Below are 14,822 nucleotides of genomic sequence, written 5' to 3' on the forward strand. Positions count from 1 at the left end.
AATTGACATATTCCACTCCTGGGAGACCTCTAAATCCGGCGTGGCGGATCAGGGATCTTCTTAGGATGAATGAAAAGATCTCAAGGATGCCGGCAACAATATAGAGTATTCCTTGACCAAGCACCATCACATAAAATATTTGGAGAGATGGCACAAGGTTTTTCTTGTCCTCGCGTTTATCATCACCATAGTAGTCATGTGTTATAGATTGAAGGCCCCCCATTGCTAGCCGAGTGCGTAAAACTGCTGCTGGAATCTGGAGGTTGCCAAATGACATCATCAATAGAGCCATTGCGTCTAATATGATAATAATAAGTTTAAAACTTGCTGGAAAACCGATCACCAACATCACTGTCGCAACAAACATGCACAAGTTCGGAATAACTCGATGACAAAATGCTATTTTGCTGCCAAGAGCCCAGTCTGCTAGCTTGATGGTACTTGGGAACCGCAGCCTGCTGATTGTGAGTAGGAGCACTACCACAAGTAGTACCAGGTATACTGTGCAGTTGGCAATTGAGCTGTTTCTTTGAATGTTGAAATCTCTGTCGACCCTATATAGTACAGAGGGACAAAGCAGCATGATTGTAACCATTGGACCCCATAATGATATCGTGGGGCATAGCAGATCGCAAATGTGTTGAATTGCAGCTTCTGGACATAGAATTGCGCCGAACCCAAGTATTACCACTGACAAATTCAGTATGTCTATTGCTTCATGTTTGCCCCATATAAGATCAATTGACATCACAACATTGAAGAAGGATATGAGCAAGATCAGCCCATTCCAGCTAAGAGACCTGAAAGCACCTCTCGTGCGGAAGAACAATTGGTAATCCACCCTGTTGTTGTGGCTGAACATTCTGAAGTACATACATATATGGTACTGTTAGTAAAAAAGGTAACATACAATCAACAAAGTGAAGGCACATGCTCGTATCTAAATCAGAGTGACAATTGTGAAATTGGGACCCTGGAAAACTTATTCTGACAAGATTTTGCAACAGCTCATGATTGCAAAGTTATACTTTAAACTCAATCGATCTGTATCGAAAGTTATCAACTTTTTTAAAGGGTGTATTGAACCAAACCTGAGCAGGATAGGCTTCTTTTGTACTTCTTCCATCCTCATTTAGGCCCCTCTCGTATTTTTGGTCAATTTTGACCATAAAGTTAATTAGAAAACATTGGATTATACTATGCCACAAAATTTATATTAGTATATTCCTATTTGAAAGAAGTTTTGAATAATACATTTTTTATAATATAACTTGTATCAAACAAAAAATTGAGCACAAATCTCCATGTAAAATACCGAAAAAGATTTTCGCTCCGCTTTATATACATGGGCGTAGCTACGTACAGCTAGCCGGTGTCACTGGCACCGGGTCCAACCTACACTTGCTTAAGATAATCCATTGATTTAGTGTGTAGGTCATTGATTTTTGATGTGTTCTTGTATGTGGACACCGGGTAATTTTTTGTCTGGGTCCGCCCCTGTTTATATATATAAAGCAACAACCACTGAACAACTCGAATCAGTCCCATGTATAATCGAATGGTGTAGGAGTTTGTTTGTTTTCAAAGAAAGTCATGCGGGCGCTCTTTAAATGGCACAGGAGGCAGTTAATTCTCATCTAGATGAAAAAAAAAGATGAAATTGAGTAAATCGGTTTCTTTTTATTCAACATCTTTTATGAGTCCAGCACTTATAGCTGGGATTGAAATTGCGTAAACCGGGATTGAACTCCAAGCACGTTTGGTCAAGAAAAGAAGCCCCCCCCCCCCCCCTCGGCGCCGCCCTCCTCTGGCGACCAGGGTGAACCCTAACCGCTAGCAAGCACCGCCGCCGCCCTCCCCCGCGTCGCCGCCGTCGGAGGGCCGGCCGGCGAAGCCGCGCCGGACCCAGGAAGGCGGCGGCGGGGCGGATCTGACCCCCTCGCGCTCCGTCAACATCCCGCGCGACGACGACCCCGCCCCCCTGCGGCGGCCGCCTCCTGCCGGCCCGGCGGGGCTACGGGTGTGCCCTGGGCGAGCTGGGCGGCCGGATCCGGCGTCCCTTGTCGGCCAGCCCCCCGCACGGCTCCGGGCGTGCTGCCCCTCCCCGTCCCCGTGCTCCTTTCTGGGCCTCGCAGGCGCCCCCCATCCTAGCTGCTGCACCCCTCCTGCCGGCTGGTCGAGCGGCGCAGCCATCCCCTCCCCCCGGCGGCGCGGCCCAGTCTGCCGCTGGTGCTGCTGCTGGCCGCATTTGGGTGCGGGATTTGCGCCGGTTTTGCGGGGTGCACGCGGTCTGCCTCGTGTTGACACCCTCTCCTTCGGCCCCTCCTATAAGCATGGTGACGGCTCTTGTGCGGCGGTGGTGAGGCTTCAGTGGTAGCGGCTGGCGCGGTGCACCTCGCGGCGGGTGTTTGTTGGCGTTGCTTCGGCCCCGGCGGCCTCGGACCTACGTTCTCCGGTGTCCTTGGCTTGCGGGTGTTCTCTGCCGGGCGGCTCCGGCTTTGGCAACCAGTGGCTGCGTTCCTTCCAGGTCGCTTGGTTTGCCGTTGACCCGACGGGTCCGGCCACGACAGCTTGGATTTGCGCCCTCCAGTCCTAGCTTGTCGGCGTTGCCGGTCGCCGTCGCCTCCCCTCGCGATGGTCCTTGCTTCGTTGCCAACCCTATTATGTATGCCTTAAAGCTTCCCTCTTTTGCTAGAACCGTTGCTCGTAGGTCCGAAGGCGGTGCCACCCATCGGCGGCAGGTGCAGCCCCACCACACCCCTTCGGCTTGGTTCCGGTTAGCGTTGGCTCCCTCATCTTCAATACCACATTTGGCGGCTATGGGATTGCTCAGCTCAGGCCAGGGAGAAATCCCTGCTCGGCTTGCCGGTGCTGGCAGCGGCGGCGCCCGCGGGTGTCTTTTCCTTCTTGGAGGCGCTGTCATGGCCTTCAGCTGTGCCCCTCTTCGAGCTCATGGGAAACCCTAGGTCCGACTGCTTCGGACTGGATGGCTAAGACGTTTCGGCGTCATGTTCCTTTTTGAAGGCGCCATCTTGCTTGCTCGCGGTGTCCCCGGTGTTGGCTTTGGTGATGTTGGGACTCATTGTTGGCTCGGCTCTGTCGGTTCGGTCTTGGTTGGTTTAGCTGTGTTGTTTCCCCTTTTCGGGTCGAGCATCCCTTGTCTGTCTGCTCCGGGCATCATGTTCACGCCTGTGTGCGTTCGTGTAATGTGTTGTACCCCTCGCTGTACTCGTTCTACTTCTTCTATCAATGAAATGATACACAAGCTTTGCGTATCGTGAAAAAATGAGTCCAGCACTTATTTTGCTTCACTTGCTGCTACAATGAAATTCGCCGAAAGGAAAATAACGGAAGAGTTTATTTTGCGACATGCAGTAGTTTCGTGCGTACCTCAAAGCTTCTAGGAAAATTATGACCGTCGAGACCAAGAAATCACTGTCGAGGTCGCTGGAGTAGCCGCCGAGCAGGACGACGGTGCCCCAGGTGAAGGCCAGCGTGCCCAAGGCATTGCCGAGCCTCTCGATCAGCACAACGAAGCGAACGAAGCGATTCAGCCCCATCTCCGGTGCCGCAGCGGCCTTGCCGGCGGGGGGATCCGCCGGCATCTGTACGCGGTGCTCCGCGACGTTCGCCATTACAGCAGCAGCGAAACGAACACTGCCACACACGCACGGGTCGGCGACTCGACTCCACAATATACAGCTGCTTGGTGCCTTGTTGGTGAATCCGTTGTTCTCGGGATTCTCCCCTAAAGTATATCCGCAGACATCCTGTTTCTCCAGGTAACCGAATGCTATCTCGAAGAAACAAAAGATAAACCAAGGCTGGCCGGCCGCAAGCTGATGTTTTCATCGTCCAGACTCGCGAGAGCATAGCTGCGCAGGTCGCTGTCCAAGTGTCGAGTGTTGTGTTCAGCCAGAACACTCGACCTGCAGGCTGCAGGGCACGTAAACAAACGGCAGATCGAGCCGCATGAGACAAGAAAACTCGAGGAAATCTCCACGGAGACCACGCACGGACGTAGCACGCGCAGCCTAGTCGAGGACGATGGTCGTTATCCAACTATAGTCATCTAAAAGGCGACGCAGTACTTGGTGCTCGATCGTCGAGCAGCGAATGGTCCACGTCACAAAGATTCCACACGGCCATCGCGTGGACGCCTGGGAGTCTCCCACGTACTCTAGGCCCCGCAACTTTGTAAGGGCATCTTCAACGCTGACCTACAAATTTGCTTCGATATCCGTTTGCGGACATGAATGTTAGAGCCGGCCATCCAGTGCTACCTGCATACATTTCAGGTCGAGTTTTGATTTAACGGACGAAACTCATGCAAACCAGTTGATATTCATCAAAGTTTGGGAAAAAAAATAACACAAATCATCCATACATAGCATGCAAATAAGTTTAGTACAATAATGTCTCAAATTCGATGTTCAACAAGTTTGATTGGTACAAAAATCATATGATTGGTGCACGGCTCTTCATCAAGGCTTCCGAAGACATCAATATGGATGGATGTCCGTGATTTTCCTTTTCCAAACTAACAAAACGTGTGCACTCACCGCCAGGGCGCGAATCCGTGGTCAGGGGCAGACCTACATTGAGGTGAGTGGGGGCCTGAGCCCCCACTCAAAATTTGAAATTCTACTAAGATTTGCTTGTATTTTCTGAAAAATATGCTTAAATTCTTTGAACTTTATAGAATATGCCCCCACTCAAGTAGTTTGCCCCCAGTCAAAATACGTTCTAGGTCCGCCACTGTCCGTGGTCGGCCGAACGTTCGAACCGACGGTATTTATAATGGGCCGCGTGATTGGGCTCACGCGCACGCAAAGGGGCCCAAACGGCGACCACCAGCGAGCAGCTCGACACACGTTCGTTCCCCATAGGAAAAAGAAAATCCCAACAACCCGTCCAAAAAAATCCCAACACTCACGGCTCTAGGGTGCTTGGCGCCGATGAGCCGGACGCGGCACAACCAGCCTCTCTGGTAGGGATACGAATCGCTGGGCCACGTGGAAGTCGCGCCCCAGCTTTGAACCCTTTCTGATCTGACAGGTACACTCTCGCCTTATCGCCTCTAATTAATCCCTTCTTATCTTCGACCTGAGCACCGGGCTCTGACAATCTTGGAAGTCATCGTACACATATATTGTTTCAGTTCATTGGAGATGGGCACTTTGGAAAAAAATTATATGAGACCAGGTCTCACGGGTAAGCAGGTGAGACCCATCCTGATGGATGACACGTGGCATTCACAAATCATAAAGCATCTAATCTCTCCCCCCCTGATTTCAAGTGGGTGTGGGATAAATGCTTTAAGATTTGTAAATACCACATGTCATCCATTAGGGTGGGTCTCACATGCTAACCCGTGAGACCTGGTCTCATATAATTTTTTTCCGGCACTTTGTAGTGTTCAGTTAATTGCCAATTACGTTCTAGGAAGCAGAAATTTCAATATTTGTGGTGTTCGAGTAAACAAAAAAAAATGTCCATGCTACTACGTGGTGGGTTCTTAGTTAAAATAGATTTTGCTAAGGATCCCTTCCATCCATGATCAAATTGCATGGTTCTTTGTCAGGATCAGTGCCATCTACTGTATTTGGGAAATTAGCAGGATGAACTTTAATGAGCGTTTGAGATCTGGACTGCAGTGGGTGCCTTGTGGCTGGTGAGTACTCAATCACCACACCATTCACCGGTGCCAAACACCCCCCGTTGTAAGGCTTAAAATTTAGAAGACCATTGAATTGGTCTTATGGAAACCCCACACCCTGACAATGCGCAACTACCAAGACGTTTCATTTTTAATCGCAAAGCAGATTCATCATCTTTCATGTATCCATGGTCTTACAACACTAACACATCCATTATTTAAGGTGCCATCATCATGGCAGTACAATGTCGACATGTCAACACAAATCAACAGCTTAATATCAACTCTAATTTCATGGGATCTCCTTGGATTGCAATGAGTAGCTCGCTACTATGGTGAGAAAACTGAGTCTGCTAGTCCCAATATAGGCCAGTAGTACAATACCATCTAAATACATGTTCAGGCGACACCGCTGATGCCTCATAGCTACCCACGTCCCATCAGTTCTTTTGCCCTAGCCACAAGTGCAGATAGAGGTATGCTATGCTCCATGAGTCCTGTATCACCCGAGAAGAACCTGTAATTTTCAGCCCTTGAAGTTGTACGCTCCACCATTAGCAGTGCTTCCATCATCCAGTATTTGTTGAAACAGTTGGCATTGCCAGGATTACACTCCATCATGTATATGACATGTTCAACTATCACCCTCCTGATTCCAGGAGAATGAGAGGTGGGTATCATATTTGAGTTAAGTGCATTAACAAGCCTCTTTATAAATCTTTCCTTAATCTGACCATGCTCTAGTTCTTGTGCAAAATCTCCTGGAATGGCATTGCATATTTGTGAACTAAGGCCAACAAGAACCTCCAATTCTGCCCCTTCTGCATCCATTATTCCTTCCAGCACCTGTAATGGAAATAGCTAAGGTATGTAAGCCATGATTAAACTTCAGTAACACAGTTAGGTAGAATCCATGTATTTCTTTAGTTGTGTCGTGTATAGAAGTATGTCAGTGGTAATTGACGATGTTGTCATCTATTTACTAGAGTGATCTTTTAAATGAATGCTAAATAGAATGTTGCAATAATATGTGTAAATATTAAGGTACAATATCCACCTCTAATATTGATATTGCACATATAACCAAGATTTGCAGCGCTCACCTCTCTCGTAATGTAGGAGATTTCCTTCAGGTCCGAGTTGCCAATCTCAGGTTGGGCATGGACACACATATTCTGCAACAGGCTTGAAGCTATGTACCTGTACCTGCCACTATGGATCATAATTGTGAGTTCCTTGATGAAGACGGACCCTGCTTCTGCTAACATAACCAGACAGTTATTGACACTCCCCATTGCCAGTAGTGCTAGTGCTTGCCCAGCGTTCATTCGTAGTAACTGATCTGAATCTGCACTTGAGGATGCGCCTTCACTGAGAAATGCATGCATCAACCTGCTAATGATAATTGGGATGTGCCCGATCTCATTATTTACATTTCCATCCATGGCAAAGTTTCTAACGAGTTCTGCGGTAAGCTCCCTAAGTTCTTGGCTGCTCCCTCTGTTATCCAAGATCTCTGCAAGGTTGCTCCAAAGGAAGAGATGTTCTGTAATCTTCTGACGCAAAGTTACACCAAATTTGCCTTTAGTACCTGCAAGTCTTGCCAGCAGCTTCAGTGATGAACGTTTCAGCAGTGTCTCGTGTGTCTCATCAATATTTTTCATGTCAGTCCTGTTGCTTGTGAACTCTACAATCTTTGAGATGAGGCCAGTTGCTCTGCTGATTTCTACACAGTTCTCTAGATCGAAGGTAGCAAGCCTTTCAAGAATCAACATGCCTTGTACAGGGAGGAGATCCTGGTCGATTGATGGCTCCTCCTCTGGAACAGACCAATGTTTTGCAATCTTTCTCCAGCATCTTAATATGTGGCTGTTTTGTTCATCCATGTTAGTTGGCTCCTCTCTCGGAATCAGACAGTATAGTGCCATCTGTTTCAACCACTTAAGCACCGGGGAGGTCAGTTCGTTCCTGCCAACATGCTGAATCATTCTATCTTGTTTTGTCTCAGGGCTACCAGTGTCCAAAAGAGGGTTTTTTATACTATGTCCTTCAACAGTGTCCAAAAGTGAGGCTATGAGCTGCATCGCCCCAGGAATAGGGACAACTCGGAGATTTTCAGCGAGCTCGGCCATGATCTTCGCAGCGAATGATCGAATATCCGTAGCCCCCTCACTTGTCCAGCCCAACATGTGGATCAAGCAGGCCACTGTCTGTGTATAAGTGGTGAGTTCTAATATGGCCATAGTCCTTAGGGGCTCCTTTTTTAGAAAGATGTGAAGCATCTTAAGACCATAGAGTTGCATCTTGGGAGAGTTTGACTTTAAAGAATCCATTGCAAATATGATGAGGCTGGTCTTCTTTGGTCCAAGCATAGCACCTTCCATGCATCTATCAAAGGCATATGCATAGTACAAATTGACATATTTCACTCCCGAGGGTCCTCCAAATCCAGCACGACGGATGAGTGATCTTCGTAGGATGAATGAAAAGATATCAAAGATGCCAGCAACAATATAGAGTATCCCTTGGCCAAGCACCATCACATAAAAGATGTAGAGAGATGACAGAAGGTTTTTCATGTCCTCATTGGTTTTCTGGTCATTATAATCTTTTTGCATATCTGTAAGGCGCCACAGTGCCAACCGAATTCGGAATACTGCTGCCGGAATTTGGAGGTTACCAAATGTAGTTACCACTAGAACAATTATGTCCCACATGACCAGCGTAGATATACTTCTATTAAAATTGAACACTGACATCACTGTCGCAGCAAACATGCACAGGTTCAGAATAACTGGTTGCCAAAATGCTATTTTGCTGCCAAGAACCCAGTCTGCTAGTTTGATGATGCTTGGGAATCTCAGCCTGCTGATTGTGAGTAGGAGCACTACCACAAACAGTATCAAGTGCACTATGCCAACTGAGCGATGTCTTTGAAAGATGAAATATTCTTCTTTGAATTTATAGGAGGACCATACCGAGGGACAAAGCAGTAGGATTGCAACCATTGGGCTCCATAATGAGATCGTGCGGCGTAACATGGGTGGAATTGCAGCTTCTGGACATAGAATTGAACCAATCACAAGTAGTCCCACTAGTGACAAAGTCGCTATCACTCCCATTTCATCATTGGCCCATATAACACCATTGACGAAGCATATGAACCAGATATGCCCATTCCATCCAAGAGACCTGAAAGCACCTCTCGTGCGGAAGAACAATTGGTAATCCATCCTGTTGCTGCGGCTGAACATTCTGAAGTACATACGTATATGCGATTGTTAGACAAAAGGTCAACATACAATAAACAAAGCAAAGACATCTTATATCTAAAAAAACAGAGTGACAATCATGAAATTAGGACCCTAGAAAACTTATCCTTAAATTTTGGGAAATGATAAGCTGACGTCAGTTTTTTCAACAACTAGATGATAATACCTCACGCATTGTTGCGGGGATTGATTGCAATATTTTTGATGAAAATTAAATACATATAATATATTGTATTTTATTTTTATATAGTTGTAAATATATATAGAATATACATAGTGTTTTTCATGCATGTCGAGAGAAATATAGTTAGTGTGATTGATGAGGCATGTGTGGAGAGTTTGGATGTGTGCATGATGAGTGAGAATTGAGATAGCGAGGATCAATTATTTATCTATTATACCCCTCTGAAAGCACGCAGTGCGGAGATCCAAGACAGCAAACGCTTTGATGATTTCTAAAGAGAAAGGATGGAATGCTCTAGCTCTGGCGACGCCCTGGGCGATGCCGCTGGCACATCCGCCCCCTTCCCCGCCGCCCTTGTCCTCGACGTCGCCAGTATGTCCCTCTGCCCGCTTGGGCCCCTCATTTGCGCCGCCCTCTCGTCCCTCGGTGCCGCCGGAATCCCTGGCCCCCAGCACGCGGGTGGCCTGGGCCGACCTCGCCGAGGAGGACCGGGCTGCCGGACACTCCGTCGAGCGCCGCGGCCTCGCTCCCCCTCCCTTCTCGGCTCGTGCAGCGGTGACTGGAGCCGCTGACGGCTCGACCCCCAGGGGTGGGGGCTCGGTTGCCCGTTGCTGTCCCAGCCACAGTTTAGGCCGATGAGCTCCACTTGTTCGTCATTGGGGCAACGCTCTGTCTTGCGGGCTGGGATATGACGCCGCTGCCGCTTTGACGGCTAGGACGGGCCGACCGCGGCCGCACGTCCACCACCTGGAGACCCCCCTTGCGTCGCCCCCTGCCAGTCACATGCCCGCCAGGACAGCAGCTGACTACACGACGCTCCCGTTCCGCCCCTTCATCGCATCTTTTGGCTCTTCCCGGCTCCAATTCACGGTGGACCCCCCTGCTTAGACGCTTAGACATGCCTGGTCACCCTCTGCTTGCCTGGCGGCGTTGGTTGGAGGATGTGAAACCCTCGCCGCCCACCCTGCCCCCTCCCCCCCTGCCATTCTGGGTCGCACTTTGATGGGCTACCATCGGCTGGGCCGCCTCTCCTTGGAGGGCCAAACCCCTGCATTGCCCCGCTGCCCCCTGGTGGGCCGTGCAGGGATCGGCTTCTCTCTTGAGCCTGGGCGCCCTCAGCCCAGGGGCGGGTCGATCTGGCCTCCCCAAGGGTTCTCGATCCCCCCGACCCCCCCCCCCCCCCCCCCCCCCATCACCTAACCCGGTCCAGTCCTCCACTCCCACCGAACCCTCGCCCCTACTCTTTCGACTTCGTGACGCCACCACCACCCCCTCCCCGCCACCGGTCCACTTTGTGGCCCACCTTCATCTCCGGCCATGCCCCGATAATGTGGGGACGGGGGCGGCCGCCCCAAGCGTGGACTCGACGACCGTCAGGGCCCACCGTGCCCCTCTCCGGATGCGCCATGGCGGGAAGACGACCTCCGCCAACAAATGTCTAGTTGGGACTCCCAGTGCTCTCTAGCGCTGGTGGACCGTTTCTTATCGGTGCGAGAGGACCGCCGCTCTCCTGGACGGGAGGATCGCCGCTTTCCGGGCTGCACCGACCGGCGTGATCGTTAGCGCTCCCCTCCTACCGAGTCTTGATGGTCTTCGCTGCGTCGCTCCCCATCTCTTGCTCGTTGCCGCGGCCAAGGCCTCTCTCCGGCTCTCACGGCTCGCTCTCCTTCCCCCTCGCGCCAGCAGCTACAACAAGGCCCATCTCTGTCGTCACGCTGGTACCAGCTCCCACAAAACCAGTCGCAATTCCTGCCTGTAGAAGAAGAAGAAGAACTCCCGCTCCCTAGTCAGCCCCGAGCTCCTCCACTCCAACTCCGGTGGCTACCTTCGAGCCGGCGGCCATGCCTACGTGTGACCCACCACCGTGCTTCAACTGTGGGATCTCTGGACACTTCCAGGTCTCCTGCACCAACTCGTCATCGTGCTACCTGTGTAAGGACCCTAGCCACCCCCCATTGCTATCTCTGGACTGTCTAGTCTCCGAGGAGCTCATGATGTACGACCACGACATCGAGGGTTTGGGTTCTTCCACATCGAGGTCTCGGACATCCCTCCTCCCACACCATCACTCTAGGAAATTGTTACGGTTTTAGGGGAGGGTTTCACGTCTCTTGAGATGATCGAGACCGGGCTCAACCATCTGTGCCGTTGCCAGTGGGGCTAGCAAGCGACACCGACCTCCGGCCACGAGTTCACTGTGATCTTCCCCGGTGCAACTAGCCACGGCTATTGCACCCGCAGTGCGAAGATTACCCTGGCCCTCAACAAGCTGGTGGTTGACATCTCTAGCCGTCGTGTGATCCCAAGGCGGTGGCGGTCCTGGACACGGCCTGGATCCTCATCACGGGTCTGCCCGGCATTGCGAGGTCCAAGTGGGTCATCCACAACATGTCTCGGATCCTCGGCAAGGTTGTCGTGGTGGATGAGCCCTCGCTCCGCAAGGAGTAGGAGGTCTGGGTCAAGGTCATATACTTGGACTCCTCCAAGCTTCGAGCCACCGTGCACGTTTTCTTCAACGACCAAGGCTACGACCTCAAGATCACCCCTGCGCCGCCCAACCATGTGGGCCGCCCTCGCTACTCAGATGACGTCACTATGGGGACGGCGCAGGCGGGGACGATGAGTCCCACTGCCGACACCACCGCCACTCATGCCTCGACGACTTGGATGACGATGGGGAATACTGTGTTAATAGATAATCTGATTATGTCCATCATTGTGGATGGGCTCCTAGCCCAGTGGCCAGCGTGCAGTTGTCTTCTGGCTGATGCGGGTTCGAGCCTCGATTCGAACGTTGTTATCCCACATTTTTCTCTTAACTAAAAAACCTCAGGGGCTTCTTCCCCTACTGGTCTAGTAGTGTGTCCATCGTTATGATGCAGATCCGGAGCTCTGATCCTCCTTTTCCCAAAAATAAAGGCAAAGCACTCTCTTGTCCATGTTTTTTGAATATTTGTTCTAGGTGGTGCAATCAAATTGTGCTTAAGTTCCTAAACAGCCTACTAAACGACATTACTGGCACATATGCCAAGGCCATCAGTTTCAAAATGGGAAGCATAAGACTGGCTCCAAACTTCTTTTCAATCGAAAGACGAGGCTCTTGATCAGTTTTTTTTTTTTTTTGAACTATCATAATAGTAGCAATGAGTTGCATACGTACCTCAAGGCTTCTAGGAAAACTATAGTTGCCGCACACCAAAAATCGTGATCAGGACAGAGCACCGCGGGGTAGCCGCCGAGCAGGACGACGGTGGCCCACGTGAAGGCCAGCGTGCCCAGCGCGTTGCCAAGCCTCTCCATCAGCGTGACGAAGCGAACGAAGCGATTCAGCCTCATCTCAGGCGGCGAGACGGCTTTGCCAGCGGCAGGACACGCCGGCATGTTTACGCGGTGCTCGGCGACGTTCGCCATTCTGCGCTATTAGAGCAGCCGCAGCAAACAAGCACTACACGCCTTCTTGGTGGCGAGTCTCCGGTGTTGTCGTGGTTTTCTCCTGTAAAATACATCCGCAAACACTAGAAAAGAGAAAAAGTTAACCGATGGCGCAGGTGTTTTTCGTCGAAACTCAAGAGCACGGGTCACTGTCGAGAGTTTATGTTCAGCTAACCAGCCACGTAACCACCGGCAGATCAAGCCGCATGCATGAGACGGGAAACCATTGGAAACTTCGACGCACCAGCTCTACGTCAGTGGTGTCATCTTCACAAATTAATAGGACTAGTGCAAATATAGTGAGAAGATTTTTTTTAAATCGCCAATGTCAGTTTAGCAACGGCAATGCTTGAGCTCCAACCCGGAACTGAGTACGCACAAGCCTATCGAGGACGGCGGTTGTCCAAGTCGTCGCGGGAAGTGGAAGTATGAGGACCGGGGGCATCTGATAAAAGCGGAAAGCAATGTACGCGGGCTGTCCACATTGAAACAATCCACCGCGAGAGACCGGTCTTGCAGGCCAAAAATGCTAGACGCACGGACCCATTAGGGACTGAGGCAAAGCATTTCACTTCCTGTCATGCGGCCTTCCCTCGCCTGCAAGGCATTGGCCATGCTTCCTTGCGATGTCCTCTAGCGACTTTTTACAATGCCAAAGAAAGAGAGGAAAACCGTGTGCACTGGCCATGATTCGCGCGTACTGCTGCTTAGGGATTGGTCAGGGACGCCCTTCCCATTTTCATCGTGAAAAGGACGTCAAATCTATCTTGCAGGTTTGTAAGGTCTTTGTTTTTATTTTTATTTTTTTGAAAAGGGCAAAAGATTTGCCACATTCATTAATTAAGAGAGAGTTTTAGAAACAAGTTTGGCCGTCCTAGGGCAAGCAGCCGGTAATACAAAAGCCTACTCTCCCGGCATAAGATTACACAAATGAGTTGCGCCCGCAAGCCCCTAATTCTTCGCCCCGCACTGGATTTTGGCCATGATAACTGCCGGCGTGCCAAATTTGTTGTTGAAGATCCTTGCGTTGTGCTTGTTTCATAACTCCCAAGACACAAACATTGTAATAGAACCCATAGCCTTACGACGTCCGAAGCCGTCATGAACCATGGCGTACCACCAAGATTCGACATTGTGACGCCCTGTCTTAATCATACACTAATCATACACGCAAATGTGCACGAGACTCACGGAAAGATATCACAACACAACTCTAAACACAAATTCAAACATACAAGTTTTATATTACAAGTCAGGGGCCTCGAGGGCTCGAATACATAAGCTCGAGTTACACAAGAGTCAGCGAAAGCAACAATATCCGAGTACAAATATAAATAAACAAGTCTACCTTAAGAACGCTAGCAAAACAAAGACAACATGGATCGAAAAGGCGCATGCCTCCTGCCTGGGAGCCTCCTATGGATCGAAAAGACGATTTCCATGCAGTAGTAGGCTCCGTCGGGGTAGTAGTAGTCGTCAGCGGGATCAGCTGGCTCCTGGGCTCCATCATCTGATCGCAACATCCGGAAAAAGAAAGTAGGGGGAAAAGGGTAGCAAAGCATCTGTGAGTACTCATCCGAAGTACTCGCAAGACCTACATCAGATCTATGCTAAGCATGCATCGGTATCAATGGGAAATAGATGTATCTGTGGACTATACTGCAGAATTGCCAAAATAGAGGGGAAGGCCTAGCCTATCGAAGACTAGCATCTTGCAACATCTTGCAGCAACAGAAGAGAGTAGAGTAGTATCATAAAGTAGTAAGTATGTTGTAATGCCCATAGATTTCCTCGATTCCCTACGAGAAAGCAATCCCGGAGTCATCATGTCCATTTAGTGTCACAAGTATCCAATTTTAGTTGTAGTAGATCTGGATACAACTCCGAGTGTCCGTTACCGTGGACACGACTATTCGAATAGATATACTTCCCTGCAGGGGTGCACCAACTTACCTAATACGCTCGATTAGCTTTGGCTGGACACACTTTTCTGGGTCACGCCCGGCGTCGGCTGATCAACACGCCATAGTCCTACCTAGTCTCAACAGAGAGGCCAGCATGCCGATCTATATCCTAAGTGCTCAGGGGTCTTGGGCCCATCGCCTTTGCTCTCCTGCGCTTTGCGTACGCGGCCTGGAGCAGACTCACCCCTTAATCCAAGCACAGGTGGTTCCCGTCCAACCGGGCGCATGTCGCTCAATCGCTGACGTCCGAAGAGCTTTCGGAGAATCGTACGACGCCGAGTGCCCATACTTATTCCCACGTGGTAGTTAGT

General features: G+C 50.1%; 1 protein-coding gene across 2 annotated transcripts; it reads right to left on the reverse strand.

The window, feature by feature from the left end:
- Positions 1 to 5,807: 5,807 nt before the first annotated feature.
- On the reverse strand, positions 5,808 to 12,621 carry LOC109782148 (uncharacterized). Of its 2 annotated transcripts, none has more exons than XM_073508046.1 (3): positions 12,276 to 12,621; positions 6,763 to 8,914; positions 5,808 to 6,505 (listed from the first exon to the last, which is right to left on the reverse strand). In XM_073508046.1, the coding sequence occupies exons 1-3, from the start codon at positions 12,524 to 12,526 to the stop codon at positions 6,086 to 6,088; spliced, it is 2,823 nt and encodes a 940-aa protein (XP_073364147.1). In that variant the 5' UTR covers positions 12,527 to 12,621; the 3' UTR covers positions 5,808 to 6,085. The 2 variants fall into 2 exon arrangements, with proteins under 2 accessions (XP_073364147.1, XP_073364148.1); XM_073508047.1 differs by lacking the exon at positions 12,276 to 12,621 and adding an exon at positions 9,333 to 9,773.
- Between the last annotated feature and the right edge of the window lie 2,201 nt (positions 12,622 to 14,822).

The sequence above is a fragment of the Aegilops tauschii genome, chromosome 2 (genome assembly GCF_002575655.3).
Source record: "Aegilops tauschii subsp. strangulata cultivar AL8/78 chromosome 2, Aet v6.0, whole genome shotgun sequence".
Classification (NCBI taxonomy): domain Eukaryota; kingdom Viridiplantae; phylum Streptophyta; class Magnoliopsida; order Poales; family Poaceae; genus Aegilops; species Aegilops tauschii.